The 26,989-nt window shown below is 38.1% G+C and overlaps 1 protein-coding gene across 27 annotated transcripts in view; it reads right to left on the minus strand.

The window, feature by feature from the left end:
- Positions 1–26,989, minus strand: part of CELF2 (CUGBP Elav-like family member 2) — a 639,281-nt gene that overhangs the window by 312,451 nt on the left and 299,841 nt on the right. For all 27 annotated transcript variants that reach the window (XM_089686480.1, XM_089686562.1, XM_089686390.1 and 24 more), the window contains one exon: positions 4,326–4,522. In XM_089686480.1, the coding sequence (XP_089542606.1) occupies positions 4,326–4,522 (197 nt within the window). The remainder of the gene's footprint in view (positions 1–4,325; positions 4,523–26,989) is intronic.

The raw sequence follows: 26,989 nt of genomic DNA on the forward strand, positions 1-26,989 counted from the left end.
GACCCACACACAGTACACTGTACACTCCTAGGTAAGACATTCCTAGGTAAGACTCCTAGGTAAGTAAGACACTGAGAGTAGGAACCAGGATCCATGATAGACAATTAATTACTAAAGTTAGATAACAAAACTGGAGGTAATTAAGACCAAGTAAAAGTTTACATACAGAGACAGGTAGAGTGCCTGTCACTTTATGGTCTCTTTATGTTATTCAGTAAAGCAGCATGTTTGCCACTGCTATCCCCTCCCCACCTGTCATTTATTGCTAAGGACACTGTTGGCTTCACAGCTGACAGCCTCCTAACAACCAGACACTCAGTTGGTGGAACCTAATGGGGAAGCTGAGACAGTAGTTCTTTATCAGGTCCTCTCTTTCCTTGTGATTGACAGCAGGCAGTGGGCTGATTCTGTATCCAATAGCAGGCTAACTATGAATCAACCCACTGCCTGCTTTCAATCACAAGGGAAGTGGACTTGAGAGGGCACTAGAGTCTGCAAATCCCCATCAGGCTCCACCCACCCAGCCACTGCAGGAGGAAATGCAGCATCACTAAGGCTACTTTCACACTGATCCGCCGCAAAAACACAGCAAAAACGCATAGGCGTTTTTACCGTGCTTTTTGAGCATTTTTAAAGGACACGTGACTTAAAAACTGCACCAAAAATGCTTCTCAGAGGTGTTTTTGAGGCGCTTTTCAGGCGTTTTCCATTGATTTCAATGGGAAGAGGTGTTTTGGTGGTGTTCTTTTTAACTCACCAAACATACCCCAAAGATGCTGCAAGCAGGAATTTTTACACTGCTTCGCAAGCGCAACACATCAGTGTGAAAACATACATAGATATATATTCACATACATAGGGAAGTGCTTTTCTTGAGCTTTTCAGGCGCTTTTTTTTTTAAAGCAAAATGCTTCAAAAACTCCTCAGTGTGAAAGTAGCCTTAAGACAGAGTGCCCATATGGACACTTTGGCCTCAGTGCATCTTCACACATGGTGCATGACCCAGATTCATGTACCTGTTTACAACAGGTACATGAATCTGTCGCCCGCACCAACATTTTGTGTAAACACAATGGAATTCTAAAGATTGTCATTGTCATATGGCACAAACACTCAACCAGCCCTAACTAAATAAACCCTGGGACTGAAGCTGGATTGTACTCTTTGTTTCAGATACCATGGCAAGTCTAAGATTTAGACAGATAATCAAATAGTGAATACAGATTGGTGCTATGCATATTTAATAAATAGTTAGACAATAATAATTAGCTGAATGTTTACCATACAAATAATATAATCATTAAAGTCATATAAAAATACAAAAGAAGCTATGTGAATTTGCAGCTTCACATTGTAGGCTATTTATTAGCAAAAAGCACAACTGGAAATACATTGTATAGAATAATATTCTATACTATTTTATGTGTTTGCTCTTGCAAGTAGACAATGGAAGCAGATGTCTGAATAGGTAGTGTGGGTTTTGCACATTTGTACTTGATTAGTAAATAATCCCAAGTGAGCACAAAATAATACACTTGAAAAGTATACAGCAAGCATATTCAATATCGGGCTCAATAGATACATGTAAAATTAATTAAAGAAGGTTTAGTTGAGTGTGCCCATCTGTACATGAGAAAAAACAATCCCATATTGCCAAAGGAAACAGCTTGCAAAAAAATCAATGTTATTTTAAACTTTAAAAGTTTTAGTTCCATGTGATTGATCAAAGTAAACATATGCATTAATTAATGAATTAATTAATGAATTGATGGATTTATTTTTTATACAAGCATTTGGCTGTTTTCAGTGTTCAAGTTTCTATACTTGATCTGTAAAGCATAACATGAGTCTTCACATGCTCAGTACTAAATTGATGCTGCATGCTGCAATTTAAATCATGAAATTTGTCTTCTGGCAAACATACAATTTCTAAATGTAAGACACTGAAAAGTATTAAACTACATTGTACCTTACTGAAAAACAAAGAACATCAAAATGCAATCTTTTAAGAGCTTTCAGTCCATCTGAAAACCTTCTAGAAATCATAAAAGGTATCTATGTATATATTTAAATCTCTTGTCATTGCCAGTGTTTATCTGCAATAAGTGATTAAAGAAAAACCATTATAATAATGTGATCAACTCAATAAGAAAGATACCACCTGGATATATTTTAAAGCAGACCAGCCAAATGGAGAGACACAAGGCATGGCATCTTGTAATAGGTTATTCCAGGTACACCATGCACAATCATACACAAAAAGTGGCTTGACATTTTCCCAGCTTTCACAACTTTTAAAAACAAAGATGCTAATCCTTTTTCAGTGACAAAAGTCTCAGATTTAAAGTTGAATTTCAGGCAAACAGCTAAATACACAGATGAAATACCCATACAGGAGCAGTTTTACATGCCAAAGGATATGTATTTGTGTCCATCCAAGCCTAGGTTTTAGACAACTCTGTCAGACAACAAAGCCTTGTCTGGCAAAGCACAAGACTTGATTTTCCTCTTCTGCAGAGGGATACTTGCAAGTGTTGTTCCTCCTTCAGTCAGTAAAAAGAAAAACAGCAGACTGATAAGCTCATATCTTTGTTTTCCTCTCCTATCAGCATGTGCCATGTGAGCTCAGACACTGTAAATCATGTAGATCACTGTAGCGTAACTAACTGCCACCTTGTGCTGCTTCCCACTCTTCCATTCTGAGCTCTGCATTACATAGAACTGTAAGAGACTGATACCAGGTATCAGGCTTGTATTAAAAAACATCAACATGGAGGGAAAGAGATTTAACCTTCACATATGGGAATGCTTCTTTACTGGAAGAGCTGTCAAAATGTGCAATAGGCCCCTCAATAACTAGTTCTGGCTAGCTTAGCAGATTGCGTTAAAAAATGGCTGGATGCATTCCGTAATAAAAAATATAACACCAGGGATTGTTGAGCTAGAGAATATCTGATTGCCTGATTGGGGATCAGGGGGGAATTAATTTTTTCCCACCAGAGCAAATTGGACCATGGTTTATATAGGGTTTTTTGCCTTCAATTGGATAATCTGTGGGTATAGGGTTCTGTTATGGAGGTTTTCTACGGGGGGCATTCAAGTCAAACCAGGGCTTTTAATTTTACAGATATAAAAAGGGACACTAGCATGGTGATACTACATGCAGTAGCAAGTGGCAAGTTTTCCTATTACTGATAGGTGGCCAGTCAAGAGACCGGTAATCGAGATGGTAGACAACAGTGTTAGTACTTGCATGGAACAGTATTTGGTGATGATGTTTCTTGTGAACGAAGGCATAAAACCCTCGGATATCTACAGAAAACTTCAAGCACAGTACGGTGATGAGACGCTCAGCCACAGTAAGACATTTGAATGATGTAAATGTTTTAAAGATGGCCGTGCGTCTGCCAGTGACATTTCAGGTAGTGGTGGTTCACAGCCCACAGCAGTCATTCCTTCAAATGTTCAGCTTGTGCAACGCCTGATCCTGGATAATCAACACATAACCTGCTGTGAAATTGCACAAGAGGCAAATCTTTCTGTAGGAAAGGTGAACACGATGATGACGAAGTGAAGCAGGCTATCCTAGGATGGTTCAGAAGTACTGACACATCTTTCTATGTATATGCTTTCCAAGCATTAGTTAAAGGCTCGGATTAGCGTATAAATGTAGCAGGGTAGTATGTCGAAAAATAAATGCAGTTTCCACTTTTCGAAATTTGTTCTTAATTATATAAACTCAAAAGTCCTATTTTGACTTGAACAACCCTTGTATTTATTTATACTGTTCATTTATTTCTTTTACCTATTGGTTGTACCAGAACTGGTTGAATTGTGACTTTTTTCTACCTGACTGGCTATATTACTAGATAACATATTATGTTTTATTAAATACAGAGCTGAATTAATTTGTGCCTTTTAAATCAGCCTGGAGTTGAGCTTTAATGTGAGTTTATTATATGTTAACCGTCTTAGTTAAGTCAAGCAAGTTATCCCACACTTCAGTTCATCTCCAACTCTTATTCCAAACTCTGCAGTCTAGTGCAAATTTCTTAAGAATGTACTAAAAATTGTTTATTGAAGTGTGGCTTTCTTCCACACTTCCAATGCATTTTTATTAAATCCCACTTGAAATGTCTTTTAACTGACAGAGCATGCTAGGCACTGTAGCACAACCAAAAGCTAAAAACATCACTTCTGCAGTACATATGCCTGTGCTAGGCTAAAATAAAAGTGTAACCTTGCTTTGGCTACATCAGCAATGTTCAAAACTGGCAAGGCACGCTGACTTTGTTTGGAAAGTGAAGATCCTCATAAATCACTACCTTTGCTTTGGGGTGGATTTTGACTTCTGTCTCGCAGGACATTGATCTGATAGACGGCTCCATAAGGCTCAAAAAGGTCTTTGAGTTCTTTTTCTGACCATGAACGTGGGATCTGTCCAACAAACATCTTAATGGCATCTGGGTCTGGCTGGTCTGAGTGATCCAAAGCTCCATTCATCTTGTTGGTTGTACCGTTACTGCAGAGAGAGAAATACACAGTCATCATTAACCCTGACAAAAAAAAACAACAAATATATACAGTAGGTAGAACAGAAGCTGCCTTAATATCAGGATCAGAGTTACATAATCTTACTAGTCATGTTAAATTCATAGGCTGTATATTTAAGAAATTTCATACATCAGCCATCAAATCTAGAATGTTGTCTTTGTTCATTTTCTAGCAAACAATGCAGAAAGATAGAAAATCATCACACTAGATTGCAATAAACCGTTGCTTTGGGTTACAGCAGTGAAATATATTTTCCTTGTTTTGCTTTTGTGGTAGGAATAAAGTAGGAGCAATTGTGGTAAAAAAAAGTCACATGAAAAGAATATGAAACACTTGCCAGTCTGTCAGATGAGCAATACAAGATGCCAGAGATGAATCTGTAGATTGTGTCGAACCATCGTGTGTACATTAAATGAGTCTAACTTTTTCCTTAGAATGCTGGAAATGGCTGTACACTGCAGATCTGATCCCACACTCTCACAGCTAACGGAATGGCTGAGATACATAGATTTAGCCTACTGTTTGTTGAACAAAGGCTTCAATTCACAAGTTGAATTGTAGAAAGCTTACTGGATGCAGTTTAAATGTGATGTGTGACAACCATTTGCTGTCTCCAACTTCCTTTAAAAGAAGTACTTTATAATGGAAATAATTCCTTGCATGCAAGAAGCAAGGCTTAGCTAGGGTACATTCTGTGAAGGGAGGGAATATACACATAAAAAACTAGACGTAATAGTGAGGATTGACTAAAACTGGTAAAAATCTGGTATAGCTGTGCATGGTAGCCAATCAGCTTCTAACTTTAGTTCACTTAAGCTTTGACAAAAAAAAACTGGAGGCTAATTGGTTTCTATGCAAAGCTGCAACAGATTTTGCACTCTCCAGTTTTAGTAATTCAACCTCAATATATCCTACACAGAGCTGCTTTAGGAATAATGTGGCCCCTACTCTCCCCACCCCTACAAGCTGACATCCTCTGCCAACGTACTTGCACAGTTTCTGTTTATCAACATTTTATTATGTAATGTGCCCATTGTGCAGCAAAGCTACCTATGCAGTTCTCTTTGACAAGTGTGAGGCCTCTTTACACAGGTGGTAAAATATGGGCAATTTATACTTGATGTTATCCCTCCCCCTCCTGACTGCCCACTGAAACACTGAAAGTCTAAAAGGTAGTTGGAAAGGGTCAAACACATAATATTGAAGTTAAAGGACTGAGTATGTTAGTTCCATTTAACATCAACAGGCATTTGGGAGGCAGCAGTATCACCTCCTGCCCCTTTCAAAGGGGCGGTCGAGACTGCCAACTTTGAGAACCTAGCCTTATGGAACTTTTTTCTGGTTTTTGAGCTACTGAAATGACTCACTGGTAATACCAATACATAGTGTACATATGTTCTATTAAGCTTAAGGTGTAACGACAGAAATTTTTTTTTGGTTGTTTTGAATAGAGAAGAAAAGGTTTAGCATTTGGTTTTTAATAGATGTCTATGTTTCTATTGACTTAGTGTCACCGTGACATGAGTTTTCACCAGAAAATGTGAAAGGAAAAATTTGTAACAGGAACACAGATAGTAAATACACATTTTCGCTTCTGTCCTTCATAGCAGTTAAAACTTGAGAGGAGTTCTAATACTTCCTCACTATTTCTAAAATAATATAAAAAAAACAAGTTTGATTGGAAACGCATGTTAACAATATTTACTATATCTGTTACCATATCTACGTACCTACCATATCTATGTTTGTAGGTGTTTTTTAAATGAAGTGACATATAGCAGGATCATGTGGTCCATTGTAAATCAGGACAAACACTGTACCCTCAGAGGAAATACTACCTCCCAACACTACTGACAACTAACCCAGATCCATATGTAGTCCAGCCCTGATGTTACTATTAACTTATTCATTTGCAGGTTGTCTCAATTATATTTTTGCATAGATTGTGCTGTTTACTATCCAGCAGAATTCATAGAAATAGGAATAAAAATCAGCTTGGACTGCGCATTAAGAAATGCACATGTGATCCATATATCCAATCCAACAAAAACCTGCTCAAGCTAAGCTCTTTGCGGCCAAGTTTAGCCTTAAAGTGGACTTTTTAGTGACAGTACAGGTTTGAATGAATAAATCCTTTACACACCTCAACAGCTAACTTCTATCAATAAAAAAAAACAGTCACTGAGATTAGGTCAAGTGACTTTACCTAATCAGAAATGATCATCACTCTTGTAGGCGAGAACAATAATTTCCCCAAATTCTTTTCTTCCATAGATCATACTGAAACCCTGAAACTTTGTACCAAGTGACAAGCTAAGAGGCTTTAGAGGGAGACTGATATGTGTCAGACATTTGTAAAGCCAGCCGATAACTGACAGGCACCAGGATTTACATTATTGTCTCTTTTTGAAGCCATCATGTCTGTCCAGGAAAAAGACGCTGACCTTGGATGATAGAATACACATGTCAGAGGAAGTACTGTGATGCTGCAGATTGTATGTTTTTAGTCTCTATAGCATTGCTGGTCAACTTTCTTGATATAGGTGCAATAATGACATAAGCAAAGGGCCACAGATATTATTCAGTGAATGTAATGCTACAGAAAACCATCAAACTGCATACATACTACTGGAGATAGTTAAAGCCTACAGGAGATAATCAGAGACTGCAGATATCCTACAGGAGATGGTCAGAGACTGCAGACATAGTACAGAAGGTAAAGCCTACAGTAGATGGTCAGAGATTGAATATATCCTCCAGGAGATGGTCAGAGACTGCAGACATACTACAGGAGATGGTCAGGGACTGCAGACACACTACAGGAGAAAGTTAAAGCCTACAGGAGATGGTCAGAGATTGCAGATATCCTTCAGGAGATGGTCAGAGACTGCAGGCATACTACAGGAGATGGCCAAAGACTACTTTGTTGGAGACTATGGACATCCTTTATGAGACAATCATAGACTGAAGGCATATTACATTAGACTGCCAGAGAACACTGCTATTACAGCTCCTTCACTAATCGATACTTCCACATTTGTGCTCCCTACAGCTTCCATAAAAATGAATTACTATTTTAGTCAGCACAATGCATTACACATGATCAGTGGAAAAAAGCAAAGAGAAAGGGGGTGGACAGCATGGAAAATAAGAAAGACATGTCAAAAGAAATATGACAAACTGCTTAACCCCTAGAACCCAGTCTAGAAATATTTTTTTTCTTCACTTGCCTGAACAAGCACCCAGGCTAGGAAAACACAGACTAGTGTCTGCAGAGGCCCTGAGGGATGCACTATAGGCTCCATAGGGTCACATGCCACCCCACACAGTTTGGGCTTCAGTACTGTATAGGAATGATAGTTCAACCTTTATTGTCTCTTTTGTTCAAATATTATATTAAGATATATTATTTTGAACATGCATATTAATAGAGGCAGTATGCAAAAGAAAGCCATATCTAATTTATTACCTTGCCAAGCATGTTAAGCTGTACCCACGCTTATCATTATTACCTAGCAACACTTACCTGTCAGCAAGGACCCTAATTAGGCTTGTCATGCTTAGCGAAATGGGTCTAACATTACACATTTCTCTCAAGCTCCGTAGATTCTATATTTCTTATCTATCGTGCTCGCTAATGGGTTTATGATGTCCATTGCCTGTCCTGACCGCTTTCTGTTACTGCATGTTATTAGTCGATATCTCAATCTGTATCTGTAACATGACTTTCCTTAAAATCAATTATGTGTTCTGCAAGGATAAACATCATTTGGTAATGTATTTAGTTATATGCCGAGGAAATAATATAGAACTAAAATGTTTGTACATCAGTAAACACCTAGCATCAAACAAGATGGTGTAATAATAATGAATAAAAAATAATGAATTAAAAATCTTAAAAAAACATTGCTTGGATTGGTAAGGTATGTTCAGGATAGCAGTTTGAGCAAGAAGCATTAATAAGTAGGTCTGTGTATGAAAACTACTGGTGTTAAAAAGGTACGGCACATTAAAATAGTCAAAATCCCTAAGGCTGTTTTCTAAGCAGCTGAAGGCTACACATTCTGCCATCACCTGTAATGACCACCCTGTGGCTATGTTATGATTAGTATAAGGATCTGGGTATCAAATAATAGGAGAAAGGAGTAGGGCACTCGCTATCATGTGTATTTATTATTTACATCGCCCTCTGGTCCTTTACCCAAAGCACAAGTGTATTTTTATCATTACACTATTACATAGTGCAGGTTGAAGACCATTCACTGAAAATACATTTGTGGGTGTATGTGTGAGCCTCAAAGAGCACCTGTACTCATATAAATGTTTTCATAAACATCATGTATGAACTCGAACATGTATAAGCTCTGTTTTTAACAAAATAAATGCTGTAGCCAGATGCAAGCATAAAAATTAACTATAACATTTTTAAAGGGTTGGGAAACTTGTTATATGTTATGACATAATGGGGTACTATAAGAACCTCCAATGTATAGCATGGAGTATTAAAGATTAACTTGGGGAAGCTTGCGATATGGTTATTGATTCGGCATTAGGAGGTTGTCTAGGGACAGAGTTTGTAGTAGGCCAATCATCCTCTAGATTATTAAAAATAGAAATCTAACTATAAAAGTAAAGTCTTAAACAAAGTGAAGATGAGTTACATTCTTTCAGGTTTTCACTGCTGTGTGTGATTACATTTGGAAGCTTTCTACCAACTTTCTGTGCCACTCTGTGCTGAAATTAATGGGAAAAAAAGAACAAAACACAAATTAAACTGGTCAGAAGTTTAATCATATTGCTACTATCTGAGCCTAAAAAGGAAGTTTTGGCCCACCCATTAAAGTTATGCTGTAGAGGTTTGATACTAATGACTACTGTGTAGACGCAGGATAGGAAACAGATTCCCTATTCAGATAATGGTGCACTCCCATGGAAGAGCCGTATACAAGTGCTGAATTGCAACCTTCTGTAATGCAGAGCTGTGTACCAACATAAAATGGCAGGAGTAACTTTCCATGTTCTATAACTGTGTGAGTTATTAAGTCATGATAATCACAAATGAACTGGATTAGATAAAATAACAGGCTCAAGTTAGAGAAAAATGTTATTGACGTCAATGTTGAGAGTCACAAAACAAAGGCCTTGTTCGGTAGACAGACCCAACACTGCTATGCTTGCTTTTTAGCAGCTTGGACAGAGCCCATTCCTATACTGAAGCCCATTTCTGTACAGAAAAGCCTTGATCAGAGACAGTGAACTACACATAGTTGGACCTCAGAATCAGTCTTCTTCAGCAGAGAAGCCTTTTATCTTAATTGCTAACCCTTGAAGCATATCTAAATGCAAAAACAACAAAAAAAAATGTATATATTTTGCAGCTGTCCAATCCTTAAATGTGGTTGCTGCATTATTTTTTCAGGCTTTATTTCCCCTTCGTTCTGCCTGGCGATCCTGCCAGTAATACACTTCCTTTCTTAACGTGACAACGCCCATTCACAATACTATAGCTATGGAGGAGCAGCATTGTCACGTGATTTGGACTGCGAACACCGCACCCTCTTCTAATCTCTATTACATGGTATATAAGAACTATTTTATAATTTCCAGAAGGTAGCTGGAATTGCAGATACCATTGTTTAAAATTCCAGCTCAATTCTCAAGAAATTACAAAAACACAAGATTTCTATTAGGATTGAAAAGAATTTTTCTGTGTTTGCAGAAAATGTACTTAACCTGAAAAAATGAATGCAGTTGTCACATCTAAGGACTAGTAATCTGCAATACATATATTACAATGTTTGTTCTCATGTTTAGATATACTTTAGGTGCAGAGACTATAACAACCAAAGAGCTCCTTCATAAATATAGATAATAATGTTCTGTTATCAACAGTTTTAAAAGAATCAAAGAGGCTAACACTGATAGTAGAGTAGGACTGGGCTGGGAGACATTTGCTTCCTGGGCCAGTACAACCAATATACTGTATGTTAGGCTGGTAGCCCTGAGTAGGGATACTCCATCATTCAGAACTCAGTCACAGTTGGACCTGCATTAAAAAACAGCTCTTAGACGTTATATAGCTATCTGCTCCATGGTAGAGGGAAGTCTTTGCAGTTCTGTGACCAACTGCAGAGAGACGAGGAAGGAAATGATAGAAAAATGCTAAACTGTATAATATGTTGTGCTCATTTGTTGAGAAAAACTGAATTACAAAGATTACACAGGCTAACACATATTTTGATGCCTCAAATGTTAGACCAGTTCCTTGTATATCTGACCCTCTGATTCCAAAAAATGGCACACGTTTTTTCCCATCAGCTCTAGTTTTTGAGATACAGCATACATGCTATATACCACTTTTCATTCTGGTCACCTGTCAAAAATCTGAATATTTTATTGTATTGTTTTATTTAATTTCATTGTAGTATGAAAGAAACACATAAAAAGTAGCCATAACCTCTACGATGATTGATCTGCAAAAATGTGCATTTCTAAACGATCATAACTATAATACAGTTAATAACTTACACTTTAGAATCCAGTGTTTCTGATGTAAAATTACAGTTGGAAGAATGTAACCACTCTCGACTAAATCTGCTATCTAGACTGCAAAAAAAAGAAACTAGGCAACGGAAGAACAAGCTGATCAGCAAAATCTTTTAAAAACTGCTTAAAAAATTATATATCTAAGAAACTAGAGCTGATGCAGTCTAGCCAATGCAATTTTCTGAATCAGTGCCCCAAATAACCCCAAGAACAGGTCTAAAAAGCAAGTCGACAAGAAAATAGATTTTTATTTTTCGTTGGGCTGTTATTTGTAATGACAATGTATTTATACGAGTCCATGCAATTTTCACAGAAAAGTTTATAAATAAAATCCTTCTTTAAAGTCCATTTGTTACAATTTTTTTGTTTATCATATATATGGAAAAGTTATGCTACAATATGTTCTTTTAGGCAACACCCATCTTTCACCACAACCACCAATTACCGCAGCACAGTGGCAGCATATTGTGCCATACTTGCTTTAGCCCACAGGGGTCTGTCCCTATCAAAAAAGGGCCAGCTGGTTGTGTGTGCCTCCAAAGCTAAATGTTTCCAGTCCACCCCTGACTGACTAGCACTTAATAGACTGCATCTTTGTCTTATTGAGACCAGATGTCTCATGTGCACAGGAAAGGGTCTCCTTCCCTCTTTTATATTATGATCTTACCTTTTAATAAGCCTCTAACATTTAAAACAATTACAAAAGCTATTTCACGTAGTATGACTTGCTAATTGTGTATACTAGTGCTTTAAAGGAAAAAGGGTGTGTGTGTTATTTTCTTCTATATTTAGGTGACTGTTTGATTGCCATGCCTACAGTTCTGTATTAAATAAGGATCAATTATAAATCATAATCAAAGGTTATTATATAGAGAAAAAAATGGATTCACACTTTAAACACAAGAGAAGTTTCAACTACTGTATGTTGCAGAACAGAAAATGAAAATCAATAGGACAAGTAGCCCCTGTTTTCATAAGATCTGCTCTTTATTAGACAAGATCTAGGCAATTTAGACAATCTCTAGACTCCCGCTTTGTTTATCACAAAGATTTCCATTGGGGTTACGGTTATTGAGACCATCGATCGGCTGCAAGAGAGAATGTCCTACAAGCTTCCTATTTAGATGAATGCTGGTTATTAGACACATAAAGAAAGGAGAAAACAAATAATAATCTCCATTCTCCACATTCAGCCTACTTCTTCATTTTATTCTACAGAGCCGACGACTCAGGTGAGGAAAGCTTAGACGTGGATCAAGCTAACTCCAGAATATTTGAAAGAATCCTTGCAGACATTTAACTCTCGCTTAATAAGCCTTTATACACCATTGTGCATGAGGACAAATGTAAATGTTTCATATTAAAATTTTTTTGTCATTTTCCATGCACAACTAGACATTCCATATAATTTATAAACACCTTGAAAACCCATCTGTTCAGGGAAGCTCATAACATTCTCTCATCTTGCACTAAAGCACCTCTCTGTGGATGATCAGAAACAATATCTTCTAACACTTGCCCATGTACTCAGTTTATTGCTCCATCGCAGCATGTACACCTTTTCTTTCACTACCTTATACCCTAAAGTAAGCAAAATAGATGTAACTGAATGACATTTTGCTTAAGCAGTGTTTATCATAAATAATTACCTTATTTCATAAAATTATTTTCACCTTTTTATCTTTTCTGTTAATCCTGATGTTTTTTGCGGATCTTTTGCAGCCTCTCTACAACCAAATTTTTGTTACATGCATTCACTGAAAGAATGGTTGCATGGCAGCTGAGTAACGTGTGTTGAAATTGCCGCTTCTAGTCTCAGGGGCTTGGTCACACTTTGTGCATGATAAAATGCAATGTTTTACAATGCACAAAGTATATTTTCTATATGCCCTTGTAGACACCTAAAGTTTTCTAGTGCTGAAAACCATAGGTCTCTGCACAAGTGTGAACAAGTCCTAAAGACCATTGATCACTCAGTTTTTGGTTTTAAGCTCTCTGCCCTCCAGTGCTCACTGGAGCATCGGACTGAGGAGTTTGTGCAAGTGGCTGGATCAGGGCTCTCAATGGCGTACTGAGAGACTGAGTCAGCTTTCGGTCAGGAATCTTGGTGGATCCCAACATTAAAGTTGGCCCTCCTCCAGAGTTTGGACCGGCTTAGTGACCCCAGCTGACAGAGGACTTTAGCCCAATGTCAGACAAATACGGGTCCCAGGAGTACAGAACAAAGTACACTCCTGTGAGCTACAGGTGAAGTAGGGCCAAGCAAGCTTTTGTCCTACTTCTCCTTTAAATCCCATATAAGCATTAACATAAAGCAGAACCTTTATTTTGGAGAGAGTAAAGGATTGCTATACTCTTATCAGTTTTTTACCATCTATGTCACATTAGGGAGATCTCACTTCACTTCCTGTTCCATAGCCAAAACAGGAAGTGAGATGACATCTCTCCAAAGTGAAGGAATCCCTCTAAGTCAGCAGAACTAGTAATCCCATTGGAAGATGTACCTCCATTTTCATATGGTGACAACCCAAAATTTGGTGTTTTCTTTAACTTTCACTATTAATGATAACAGTAAACAGGACAAATAGAAAATGTGAATAAAAACCCAACAAATGTTATAATCCCCCTCCACTTTATCCAAAACTTAAAAAAAAATGTTTGCCTTTAGGTATTCCTTAAATGTTATAGTACATTAACAGTTAAATAAAGGCTTATATGAGATTTTAGTGATTGGGTTTACATATTCTTTAGGCATTTGATAGAAGGTTATCTTTTAAATCACCATGAAAACATACTGCTCATACTATGATTAATAGATTGGTTATTTATCATTACAAATTACTAACATATATGCTGTTACCAGATTTATAGGTGTGTTGAAAACACGAGTTACATCTATAGACTCCCCTAATTCTTTCTGCATTGTCTGGTGGTTTCATAGGATGTATGGTTGAGGGAGGATCGGCACTGCCTGTCCCTTAAAAACAACAGCACTGGTTTTTCTGATGCCCTTTTTCAGAGCCCTCCTAGATGTACACATTTGAGTGGAGGAGGATTGTTATGTTTTAACTGCTCTGTTATGTTTTAACTGCTCTCCAGGTCTCCATTAGCGAACTTTACCCTTACTTCCTGTCCTGCTGACAACATTTTACAAGACAGAAAATGAGGTTAACTCTCCAACAGCAACACAGATAAAAATAATACATTTATTTTGTAGAAATGGGTGAGGGTAGTTGCGTAGCTAAACCTTAATTCTGGATATGGAATGGTACTGTGCTACCATTGCAATATTTAAGCACGTAATGGGGTGTTTTAAAGCCCCACTCTGGGATAATTTTTTTTTTACCTACCTTAAAGTGGAACATAAGTTCCTATCTTCTCCAGTCCTATAAACTGAAGTGTTCACGCACAGTTCAGCTCACAGCACTGGGCCAATCTCTGAGTGCCTGGCATGATGGCTTCCTGGCATGCACAGGAATGACTTCATATTCACTGGCCAATGAAGAGGCCCAAAGACCAGCACTCAGAAGAAGATGCTGTAGCCAGCACAGTGCCATTGGACAGGTGAGTATTGAGCCTTTATTTTCACCTTAAGCAATAGTCATGTGGCACTGCAGCCACAAATCTTCTCTTCTTCTGTTTACTTCATGCTTGGGGTCCTCCTTCTGGTGTCCATATCAGTATCTGTATTTCCTGAACCTTCCTGGATGTCCAGTGACAGAGTCCTGTCTGTACCCAGAATAGGATGATGGTCATTATAGGTGGATGGCAAATGACTACCAATCTCAGGGGCATTGCAGCACTGGACCATTGGTCCCCTCACCCACAACTGGTGGTGAGGGACCAGGATGGGACACTTAGGTGAATATTTCTGGTTTCACAAGGTAAGAAGAAAAAAAAGCATATCGACGAGTTAGAGAGGGGTGGGAGGGATGGACAGAAATTAGTTTTACCCCAGAGTGCGACTTTTCTGCACATCTTGTCTGAAATCAGCCCTCCTAAAATTGTTATATATAATACAATGGCATTTTATAAGCCACTTAGTTGTGAAACAAAGCATTTCTTTCTTCATTATTGTCATCGGTGTGAAAGATACAAAAAAGATAAAGTATGTGTCATGAAAGGCACAAGCCAATAAAGTTAGCAAAGTCTGCTGGATTCCTGATGTCAGCAACTTAAACATGAGCATGTCACTTTATCTTACCCTGCCTAAGGCAACAAAACACAGATTGTAAACTTTGCAGGGTGGATTTATATATGCTATTCCCATTGCCAAGCACAGTATGCCACTAACTATATTGTAATTGTGAAGCACACTGAGTCTCATAGGGGAAGATATGAAATCTTTTACATTGTTACTTAATGATGTCATTACTAATCTAACTAATCTAAGTTTGAGGATTATTTTACATGCATAAAACAAACTAGTCTACAAAAAAATCCAGAAATAGGCAAACTGTTTTAGTTCAGCTTCTGAGCTTATCCCCTAAATCTACATATTATGTTTAATCATGCTTCCTGGTTAATTGAGAAATGGCAAATAAAAAAAAATAAAAATAAAAATAATACATTGTTTTCCAGTGCTGTGCTGGTATACAGTATTAGACAGGAATCATAGAATACATAGCCTTCAGGACTGAGTATTGGGATCATGATGAAATGCAGCTCTAATTAAGATATTGGCATATTTAGAAATAAAGAATATCCTGATGTGTCTGCGCAGAACAAATGGGTGCATTAAACTATATTGTGCAAAAAATTTGGTGGGAAGAGGCACAAAGCATTTACTTATGTGCCAGTAAATACCTGTAATTTTTTTCTGGATCCAATAGCCATACTGATTTTTACAAACTAGGTAAAACGCAAAGTGAAGGCACTATACACTTACAAAATCAATTAGATATGAAAGATGTTTTGTCAAAAGAAATGAAAAAAGACTGAAAACTAAAAAAACTAAATTTATTCAATTAAACCTGCTAGTTTAAAATTAAAATAGTAATAATAAAAAAATAATAGCCAATAGTTTAGGAGTAACACTGATAGGGTATACATCAAAGGAAGAGAACACATAAAGTATTCGTTTTTTGTTTGTTTTTTTCACTTGGGGGATTTTTTTTTTGCAAGCAAAAGCATTTAATAGACCAAAAGGCACCAAACGAGAAGTTCATAGTTAGGGTTTACGTATACTATAACCCATACTGTGGCTACCTCTACTGCATGTGGATAATAGGCAGACTGTATGAGTATATCTACAGCGCTTTTAGAACTAAACATTTTAAATGGGAAATTGTAATTCTCAGGCAACACTGGTAACTTCAGGGAAAACCTTTGTGTCTCAACTGCTGTAGTTTCTTTGCTTTTGATGCAGTTGTGGCCTTAAATATAGGAAGTAGAACATATTAGAATAAACATGTAAAGTCAGATTATATGACAGATGGCAATAATGGGAATCAAAGGTATAAAAACATGCATCACATAGTAAATACTGGTCGCCTGTTTAAGATGGACTTAAAAGTAATGTTTATAGTCCCAGAGCTGTTTTATAAATAAAAATAGAATTATTTAGAACTATGAAGGGCATTTCAGCTCCCAACATCACTAACATTTCAAAAGATATTTCAGAGAAGCCCTAGATAAGAATGTAACACTGATCAGCATTTTGAAGTCTGCACAGAAGACAGTTCTTTAATGCATGATGTTGATGAGGTTTTCATCCAAGCTCTTCAGTTTTAAGTTATGGCAAAACATTAAAGTTGGCTATGCTCCAGAATATGACTTTATCTTTTGTGATTGTGTGTGGTGAAGATGTAACGGTGAAAATAGTTATTCAGTGCTCTCATACAGTAACAGCGGGTGTTTAGAGAAACATGGAGGCCACCATTGCTAACCATTCTAAGAAGCCCTATTGCCTGGCTCTTATGTTTTTTTAAGACGTTGACCTTCTAACCCTAAACAAATGTACACAAAAAGACTCCAACCTGATTCCACAAAACTCCAACCTGAGTACACAAAACAGCCGAGCAAATAGCATTTCCATAAGTAGGTCAGTATTGGTAGTACACCTATTTCTCTTATGACTTTAGTGCCACCCATTAACCTTACAACTGCACCACTGAATCATTTATATATACAGTATTTATATATCGATTACAGTTTATGCATAATCAGACCATCATCACATGCAAACATACTAAGCAATACAAATATCCACATTTGTTATACAATGTCATCCAATCAATCAAAACATCTGTTCAAAAAGTTATTACTGATCATTGCACTAAAAGAATATGATATCTAAGATGATGTGTACTTAAGTTATGGCTTTGTTCAATTTATAGCTGTTACAGTTGTCCCATTATGGTTTACCTATACATGTATACTAGCAGGTCTCACCTGCATCCATAAGCTGAGTTCAGCACCAATATGATCATGCTTATTCTCCAATCACTTTCAAAGACGATAAATGGACACGAGTCTACAAACGGTATAACTTTCTTCCAGCAAAAGTGGATGAAAGACATACTGAGGTGGTAATTTATCACTTTAAAACTAGTTAATTATAAATTCAAGTTTAAATACTGCATTTGAATTAAAGCCTGATGGTATAGCAATGGACATCTAAAGGGGAAACCATAGATGATGCATTACAGCTTTGCAGCTTTGCAGCTTTGGTTTAAAGTAATGCACAGCGTGCACATACAGGTGAAACTCGAAAAATTAGAATATCGTGCAAAAGTTCATTTATTTCAGTAATGCAACTTAAAAGGTGAAACTAATATATGAGATAGACTCATTACATGCAAAGCAAGATAGTTCAAGCTGTGATTTGTCATAATTGTGATGATTATGGCTTACAGCTCATGAAAATCCACAATCTCAGAAAAGTAGAATATTACATGCAATCAATAAAACAAGGATTGTACATAGAACAATATCGAACCTCTGAAAAGTATAAGCATGCATATGTACTCAGTACTTGGTTTAGGCCACGTTTGCAGCAATTACTGCCTCAATGGGGCGTGGCATGTAAGTATCAGCCTGTGGCACTGCTGAGGTGTTATGGAAGACCAGGATGCTTCAATAGCGGCCTTCAGCTCTTCTGCATTGTTCGGTCTCATGTCTCTCATCTTTCTCTTGGCAATGCCCCATAGATTCTCTATGGGGTTCAGGTCAGGCGAGTTTGCTGGCCAATCAAGCACAGTAATCCCGCGGTCATTGAACCAGGTTTTGGTGCTTTTGGCAGTGTGGGCAGGTGCCAAGTCCTGCTGGAAAATTATGTCAGCATCCCCATAAAGCTCGTCTGAGGAAGGAAGCATGAAGTGCTCCAAAATCTCCTGGTAGACAGCTTTGTTGACCCTGGACTTAATGAAGCACAGTGGACTAACACCAGCAGATGACATGGCTCCCCAAACTTCACACTGGACTTCAAGCATCTTGCAGTGTGTGCCTCTCCATTCTTCCTCCATACTCTGGGTCCTTGGTTTCCAAATGAGATGCAAAAGTTGCTCTCATCAGAAAAGAGGACTTTGGACCACTGAGCAACAGACCAGATCTGTTTTTCTTTAGCCCAGGTAAGATGCTTCTGACATTGTTTGTTGTTCAGGAGCGGCTTGACAAGAAGAATATGACATTTGAAGCCCATGTCCAGCATCCGTCTGTGTGTGGTGGCTCTTGATGCACTGACTCCAACCTCAGTCCACTCCTTGTGAAAGTCCCCAACACTTTTGAATGGCCTTTTCCTGACAATCCTCTCCAGGCTGCAGTCATCCCTGCTGCTTGTGCACCTTTTTCTTCCACACTTTTCTCTTCCACATAACTTTCTATTAATGTGCTTTGATACAGCGCTTTGGGAACATCCAACTTCTTTTGCAATTACCTTTTGAGGCTTTCCCTCCTTATGGAGGGTGTCAATGATGGTTTTCTGCACAACAGTCAGGTCAGCAGTCTTTCCCATGATTGTGATTCCTACTGAACCAGAGTGAGAGACCATTTAAAGGCTCAGGTACCCTTTGCAGGTCTTATGGCTTAATTAGCTGATTAGAGTGGGACACTTTGAGCCTAGAATATTGCACCTTTTCACAATATTCTAATTTTCTGAGATTGTGGATTTGGGGTTTTCATGAGCTGTAGGCCATAATCATCACATTTATGACAAATCACGGCTTGAACTATCTTGCTTTGCATGTAATGAGTCTATCTCATATATTAGTTTCACCTTTTAGGCTTCATTACTGAAATAAATGAACTTTTTCACGATATTCTAATTTCACCTGTATTCAAGAGTCTGGGCACCCAACCCCCATCTGACCTGGATATAAATTAGTCTAACTTACCTTATCTTTGAGATGATATACTCACTAAATCCAACTGCTCAGAGCCCCCTACCAACCTGATGACCCTCTTCATTCCTCCTCAGAACAAAAGGCAAGAGGTAATCTTCCAGATGCGATCATAGTTAGCTTTACATTTTTGAAAGAGATTCTAACTGCTCCCTACGTAATCCAGAACAGCAAAAAAGGGCCTGGCTGGAGTTGGTGCAATAAAGTAAATTTGGCAGAGGGTGATGATTACTGGTAAGGATACTAAAAAACCCACTGTTGGGTTTTGAAAAAGATCATATGGACTAAGGGGTACATTAATAAAGCAACAGTATAGCCATACTGCAGACTTACTGCTGTTTTTAAATAAAAGGCACATTTTTAAAGCACAGCAGTACTCTTTACAAATGTTCTTAGCACCTTGCTTGCTGTGGGAAAGCACTATTCATTTCAATTAACTGAAAAAAAAGTGGTAGAAGGAGAAGAGCCCAGTCACAGGCCTCTCCTTCTATAATGGAATGCAGAGAATACTTTATAGAACACCTGCAGCCTTTACACACCACAGCATGCATTTTATGAATGAACCACAAAATGCAGGCATAGAGTGGAGTAAACACTGCAATGTCCAGCAGAGAGCAGATAGCAGCACCTAAACTCTATTGTAAATTGACTCCTAACACATTTTAAAACTAGTTAGAGTCCAAGAATGGTTAGAATTATTGTATGGGGTCTTTCCACAAAACATGTAAGAATAAATTCTACAAGGCTACTTATCTTGTTACTTTATGGCATAAAAGCACTAAATGCAAAAGAAGAATGTTCACTAATAATGTGAAATAACTTTTTTTTTAGCAATTGATACCATAGCACTGCAAATTAAGCAGCATTGTTCACAAAGCAGAACTAATGAAGCTGTTATTTTCAAACTTTATTTTATATTCAGGTGCATCAAATACAGACATACCTTCATTTATACTCATAGATAAACAAGGCCTATGAAATAGCAATGTGAAAGGATCTACTTTGTCTTCAAGTATTAGTGATGGCCTTATCCTGTTCTTGCTTACTCTGATATACAGGGGTTAGACAAAAAAATGGAAACACTACATGATTTGCAAGTGTAAAATGATGACATGTTTTGCATTGAAAGCGGAAGTGATGTAACATTCTTTTGCTTCCGCTGTGTAATGAGACACCTAGCTAACAGGTGGGAAGCCTCACTTTCGTCACTTACTGCGTGCGCTGCTAGTGATACAGAGTCATATCAGAGCTTACTGAGCTTCAAAGAGCGCAAATTGTTGGTGTCACTTAGTTGGTGCCTTTGTGACGGAAGGTGCCAATTTATTTGCCGTGTCATGAGGAACAGTATCAAAGGTTATGACAGCATATACAGTTTTCAGGAAAACATCATCTAATAAGCATAAGAGTGGTCGACATAGTCAACTGACTGAAAGAGACAAAAGGACATTGCGCAGGATTGTGACCCGGAATAAGAAAACAACTGCTGAAAAAGCGAGTGCAGAGCTCAATCTCAGTCCCATGAAGACTGAGATTAAACTCTGCTGTCCTTTTGGACCTATAATGCACCTACCACTTGATATAATATCATCCACAACTTGAAAACCTCCACAGCCCGACTCTTCCCTTACCCTACCCCTCCTTGCTGACCCTCACCCAGTTGTGGTAAACCTCCCACTTCTCAATCCTTACCCTTGCTTTTTTGCCTTCTTTCGTGTTCTTCTTTCCTTTCCTTCTCCTCACTAATACATTTTGAATTATTGTTTGCCCTATCATGCTACCTGCATCTGTTACTCTTTGCAATGGATACTGGAGACCTACACTTCATCCATTTAATATTTACTTTTTGTACTTTTTGCATTCACCCGTATGACTTGTACTCCCATTGCATTTGTGACAATTGTTCTCTTGTCTGTCAAGGTGCCAAGCTAATGTTGTATACTATCTCTTATGAAAACTCAATAAAAAATGTTGAAAAAAGAAGTAACACTCATAAGTACACCATTGTGCATGGCTATGAGGTTGTATCACAACTCTTCATCAGAAACTGGGAAGAAAACATTTTTTCTAAAAAGAAAGACCTCTTTAAATAAATATGAAACAATATCCAGTGTTCTGTTATGGCCCAAATAACCGATATAAAAAAACCCAGCACGTTGATTGAAAGAGGTATTTTTTATCGTAAATTCCACATAGAATACTGTCACAATTAATCTGTCTACTGAGAGAAGACTGTCAGACATCAAGTAAAATCAATAAGTGTTCTTTGTTGGTTGAAAACAAAGGTTTAAAACTTGATGGGTGACAGCATGTGCTAGTTAGTTACAGCACAAAAATAACATGTATGGTAGTAATACTGAGAAAGGGGGTTTTATTATATAGGTGAAAGCCATAATTGCAGAACCATTGCTAACGATTTGATGCTACTTCCCTTAATGACTTAAAAGGCCTACATCACTGCTACATCCTTTTAGATACCACTAAATGGGTGTTTTTTGGCATCAGGGCTGATGTACAGTGTTCTCTGCTGAAATCAATCATTTACTATTTAAATAGAGAGATTATAAATTGTATAAACATGCAGCTTTTGTTTCCCCTGGAGTATCGGTTCAGATAAGGGCCAACCAAAGCAGTGTTGGGGTCCATAAAAACATCCCTAAAAGCCCTTCCTGTGAGTCAGGGTAATCTCCAGAACAAAAGACACACATTTTTGTATCTGTAAAAGCTCTGTTTCAATAAGAAATGACAGGCATGCTCTGCCAAAGAAGACTCTTGAGCGGTTTCCAAATTCAGGGGCGAGTATTTGGATACAGCTAACATTGTTCAAAGCTTTATCCATGTTTTACTGTCTGAATCATTGCCTGATGGCAACTGGATGTTCAACTACAATTCAGAAATCATCTTTTGTGCTCAGGGCCTGGCATTATGGAACAATAGCCTGCCATGTCCTAATGATATATGGAGCAAGGAATATGCTGTAACAATGTGCCTAATGGCAAAGTAAAGTATGCTGCTAACTAGCAGTGTGTGTTTTATCTGACATGTCATTCAAGCACTTTGCTATTAAATTGTGGATTAAAAAAAATCCTGCAACAGATAATACAATGTAGTTAAATGCTTAAACCTCATGCAGACTGCAAACTCAGAGTATCATGAAATGATCAAGTTTAATATGCCCCAAGAACTCCAAAGCATTACCTCTAATATTCATCTTGCTATATTTTCTCTGCGTATGGATATTCAGCTTTGTAAATCCCTATGGTTGATAGTAACCTGATATCTTGTGTTTCTAGACTAAAGTCAGCCATAGATGGAGCAATTTTCTTTCCTGCAACCACAGGTTGAAAAATTGCTTGATTCCCCCTTCAACACAGACAATGTTGAGAGAGAATCCCTCCCAAGGAGCCATTGTGTACTCCAGGCTAGGAGGGGGTTTGGGGGGAGCTGTCCCTGCTGGGAGAAAACAGTGATTACTGCTAGTGGCTTTAACCACATCCCGACTGCCCTATAGAAGATATACTGCTACAGGGTGGCAGGGGTGCGCAAAATCATGTATATATGCGTGATTTTATATTTCCGGGTAGGGGGCGTGCATGAGCACCTTAACCACACTGCCATACGCTGTCAATCACCGGGGCCCGGTAATTCTCCGCTGGTGCCCAGTGATTACCGAGCATCTCTGACAGGGAGGAGGACGGCTTTGTTTACTAACACAGAACATCCATCCAGAGCAGTGTGCTTACAGTGAAGCGCCAACACACCGCCCCACCAGTAAAACACTCCCAGCACACAGTTAACACTGTCATTGCCCCTCATGTTAACCCCTTCTTGCCCAGTGCCATTAGTACAGTGTCAGAGTTTTTTTTAGCACTGATCACTGTATTGGTGTAACTGGGGAAGTCAGTTCCTCCCAGTGTCAGAATGCCCGCCGCAGTCCCTCAGTCCCGCTATAATAATATAATATATAAAAAACAATTCCAGTATATAATGGCGTTTGTAAACGCTATAACTTTCACATAAACCAATTAACTTACACATATTGTGATTTTTTTTTAGCAAAGACATGTAGCAGAATACATTTTGGCGTACATTTATGACAAAATTAGATTTTTAAATTTTTTTTACTGGATATGTTTAATAGCAAAAAGTCAAAAATATTGTTTTTTTTCAAAAATGTCCATGTTTTCTTTTTTATAGAGCAAAAAAAAAAACCTCACAGGCGATCACATACCACAGAAAGAAAGCTCAATTCATGGGAAAAAAAGGATGCAAATATCATTTGGGTGCAGCGTTGCATGACCACTCAATTGTCAGTTAACGTAACGTAGCGCTGTAACGCATAAAATGGCCTGGTCAGGAAGGGGTGTAAATCCTCTGGAGGGCAAGAGGTTAACAGCTGCTAGCAATAATTGCATGTAAAATCCGACAGGCTGATTGTACCCAAGTTGATTGATTGATCAACTTGGGTACATTCAACCTTCCCATACATGGTTTGAATGTCAGTCGGTCCCTGCTGAACCGGCCAAGATTCGAATCATCTATTGCTGAATTTACATTTAACAGTCAAATCAAGTTCCCCTTCTGCACCCATATGAAATGATAGCACATCATAAAGTGAAACTGTCAGACTTGGACAATTCAATGTGAGTATATCTACCTGTTCTAAAAAAGTGCAAAAAGTATATTTAAGTGAGAGAAGTATCAGCAGATCCAGAGTTACAGGCTGCTAAAGGTGTATGCAAATCTTAACCTATCCTGCAAATATCAGGCTTGACTCTGGTATTCCTGCCTTCTGAGCCTCACTCTGTTGGTTTTTTTGTAATGGTTAGCCTAACTGATTAACAGGGAGGCTGAGGGTATGGGATAAAGACTGAATACTACTAGAAGAGTAGACATTTTGATCATTTCAGCTGTTTATAGTTCAGGATGACCCCTTTGACATGCATTTTTTACTGAAGGTAACATCGGCATATTACAAATTTAAATTGTTCAAGATTGGTAAAGGTTTACTTCAGCCTGTACTTTCTATTTAAATTAGGTAAGGCCTTGGATTACTCCTTTAAAACTATACATGACCCAAAGTATTCAAAAAGAAAAAGCACACACTTATCACAGTTGTTAGCAATTGACTCAAATGCTTTTCTATTTCACTTCAATGTTTCTTTTATAATGGTAGGAAAAGGGAAGGGGAAAAACTCCCTTTTATCTACGAGTCAATACATAATAACATGACCTTCTCCTGCCACTGAGTTCTGCAGAAAGTGGAATGCTTATCCATTACTTTGAGCATACACCAATGGCAGAAGGTAGCAAGAAAATGCTCAAGAATTATTTTCTTCACTTGTCTCACTGCCTCCTGTACTGAAGTCACATCTGAAATGATTGTGTAACTAAATATAAATAGGTGCATATAGTTGTTTAAGATTTTCTTGCAGGGATTTCTAGTTGAGGGACAAACTTCATGGGTAGTAACTTGCAGGAGGTGTTCTTAAAGTCTGTCCTCTTACAGCCTATAATACCAACTTCATAAGTCAAAATTACATTTTGAGTTGATACTCATACCAACTTAATGGGGTTGATTTACTAAAACTGGAGAGAGCAAAATCTGGAGCAGCTGTGCATGGTATCCAATCGGCTTCTTACTTCAGCTTGTTCAATTAAGCTTTGACAAAAACAAATGGAAGTTGATTGATTTCTATGCAGAGCTGCACCAGATTTTGCACTCTCCAGTTTTAGTAAATCAATAACAATATGTTGTATTCTACCAAAATCCCTGTTCTATTATTTTGTAGGTAAAACTGTCTATAAGGAGAAACAAAACAAAGTAACACACTAAAAAGGCTTTTGCAACTGTAACTGTACCCTCTTTGTCCATGGCAAAAGCAACCTTTCATGTATTTTGATCCTGCGGGGTTCAAATATAAAGAAGTTTTGCTACAGTGACACTTGGATAGCTAAGCTAAATTCATAAACACCAAACATTTTCCCTACCCTCATTTTTTCTTATCCCTTGATCAGCATGTACCTTAGCCTTCAGAAATATGACAAAAATTATTTACCTTTTTTTTTCCCAAGAAAATAATGAATAGAGCTTACTATTTTTGTATTTCTAGAATTTCAGCTTTTCTGTCTCAATCACCTCTTTATGTCACTGCTCAATATATAGCTTTTAATTGCCTGTCACTATAAATACAGCCCATGGCAGCATTATGCCTGATGCACAGCAGCACTTCAGCACAGACTAAAGTCAAATATGACCTTTTCTGCCTAGCAATTATGTGCATAGAACATTTTTATGGAGAAATAAAACAGGTAGATGAATATATTTGAAGTATACTTTTTTGCAGGAAAGTGGATTTTTCACCAAGATAAAATACACTTTGATATTTTAAAGTATTTAGCATATCTTGAAACAACATGCACACAAATAAGTGTTTGGTAATAATCTGTATACATGTACAGTCATACATAAATGACTGGCCTGATAGCTCTATATCTTACTGTTTTCTGCTTTGCTTTTTATTTAATCTGTTAGATAATCATTTGATTATAAGGCTACATACACTATATTGCCAAAAGTATTGGGACGCCTGCCTTTACACACACATAAACTTTAATGGCATCCCAGTCTTAGTCCGTAGGGTTCATTATTGAGTTGGCCCACCCTTTGCAGCTATAACAGCTTCAACTCCTCTGGGAAGGCTGTCCACAAGGGTTAGGAGTGTGTCTATGGGAATGTTTGACCATTCTTCCAGAAGCACATTTGTGAGGTCAGGCACTGGTGTCAGACGAGAAGGCCTGGCTGGAGTCTCCGCTCCAATTAATCCCAAAGGTGCTCTAGTGGGTCAGGACTCTGTGCAGACCAGTCAAGTTCCTCTACCCCAAACATGCATATCTTTATGGACCTTACTTTGTGCACAGGTGTGCAGTCAGGTTGGAACAGGAGGGGCCACAAAATTCCCACAAAGTTGGAAGCATGAAATTTTCCAAAATGTCTTGGTATGCTTATGCCTTAAGAGTTCCCTTCACTGGAACTAAGGGGCCAAGCCCAACCCCTGAAAAACAACCCCACACCATAATCGCCTCTCCAGCAAACTTTACACTTGGCTCAATGCAGTCAGGCAAGTACCATTCTCCTAGCAACCACCAAACCCAGACACATCCATCGGATTGTAAGACAGAGAAATCTGATTTGTCACTTCAGAGAACATGTCTCCACTGCTCTAGAGTCCAGTGGCGGTGTGCTTTACACCACTGCATTCGATGCTTTGCATTGCACTTGGTGATGTAAGGCTTGAATGCTGCTGCTTGGCCATGGAAACCCATTCCAAGAAGTGCTCTAAGCACTGTTGGTTTGCTAATCTGAAGGCCACATGAAGTTTGGAGGTCTTTAGCTATTGACCTTGCAGTCAGTTATCAACTTCTGCACACTGCGCTTCAGCATGCGCTGATCCCGCTCTGTCATTTTAAGTGGCCTAATACTTTGTGGCTGAGTTGCTGTTGTTCCCAGTTGCTTCCATTTTGTTATAATACCACTAACAGTTGACCATAGA

Source organism: Staurois parvus, unplaced genomic scaffold, assembly GCF_062004578.1.
Source record: "Staurois parvus isolate SC_StPar_1 unplaced genomic scaffold, SC_StPar_1.0 ptg000019l, whole genome shotgun sequence".
In the NCBI taxonomy this organism is placed as follows: domain Eukaryota; kingdom Metazoa; phylum Chordata; class Amphibia; order Anura; family Ranidae; genus Staurois; species Staurois parvus.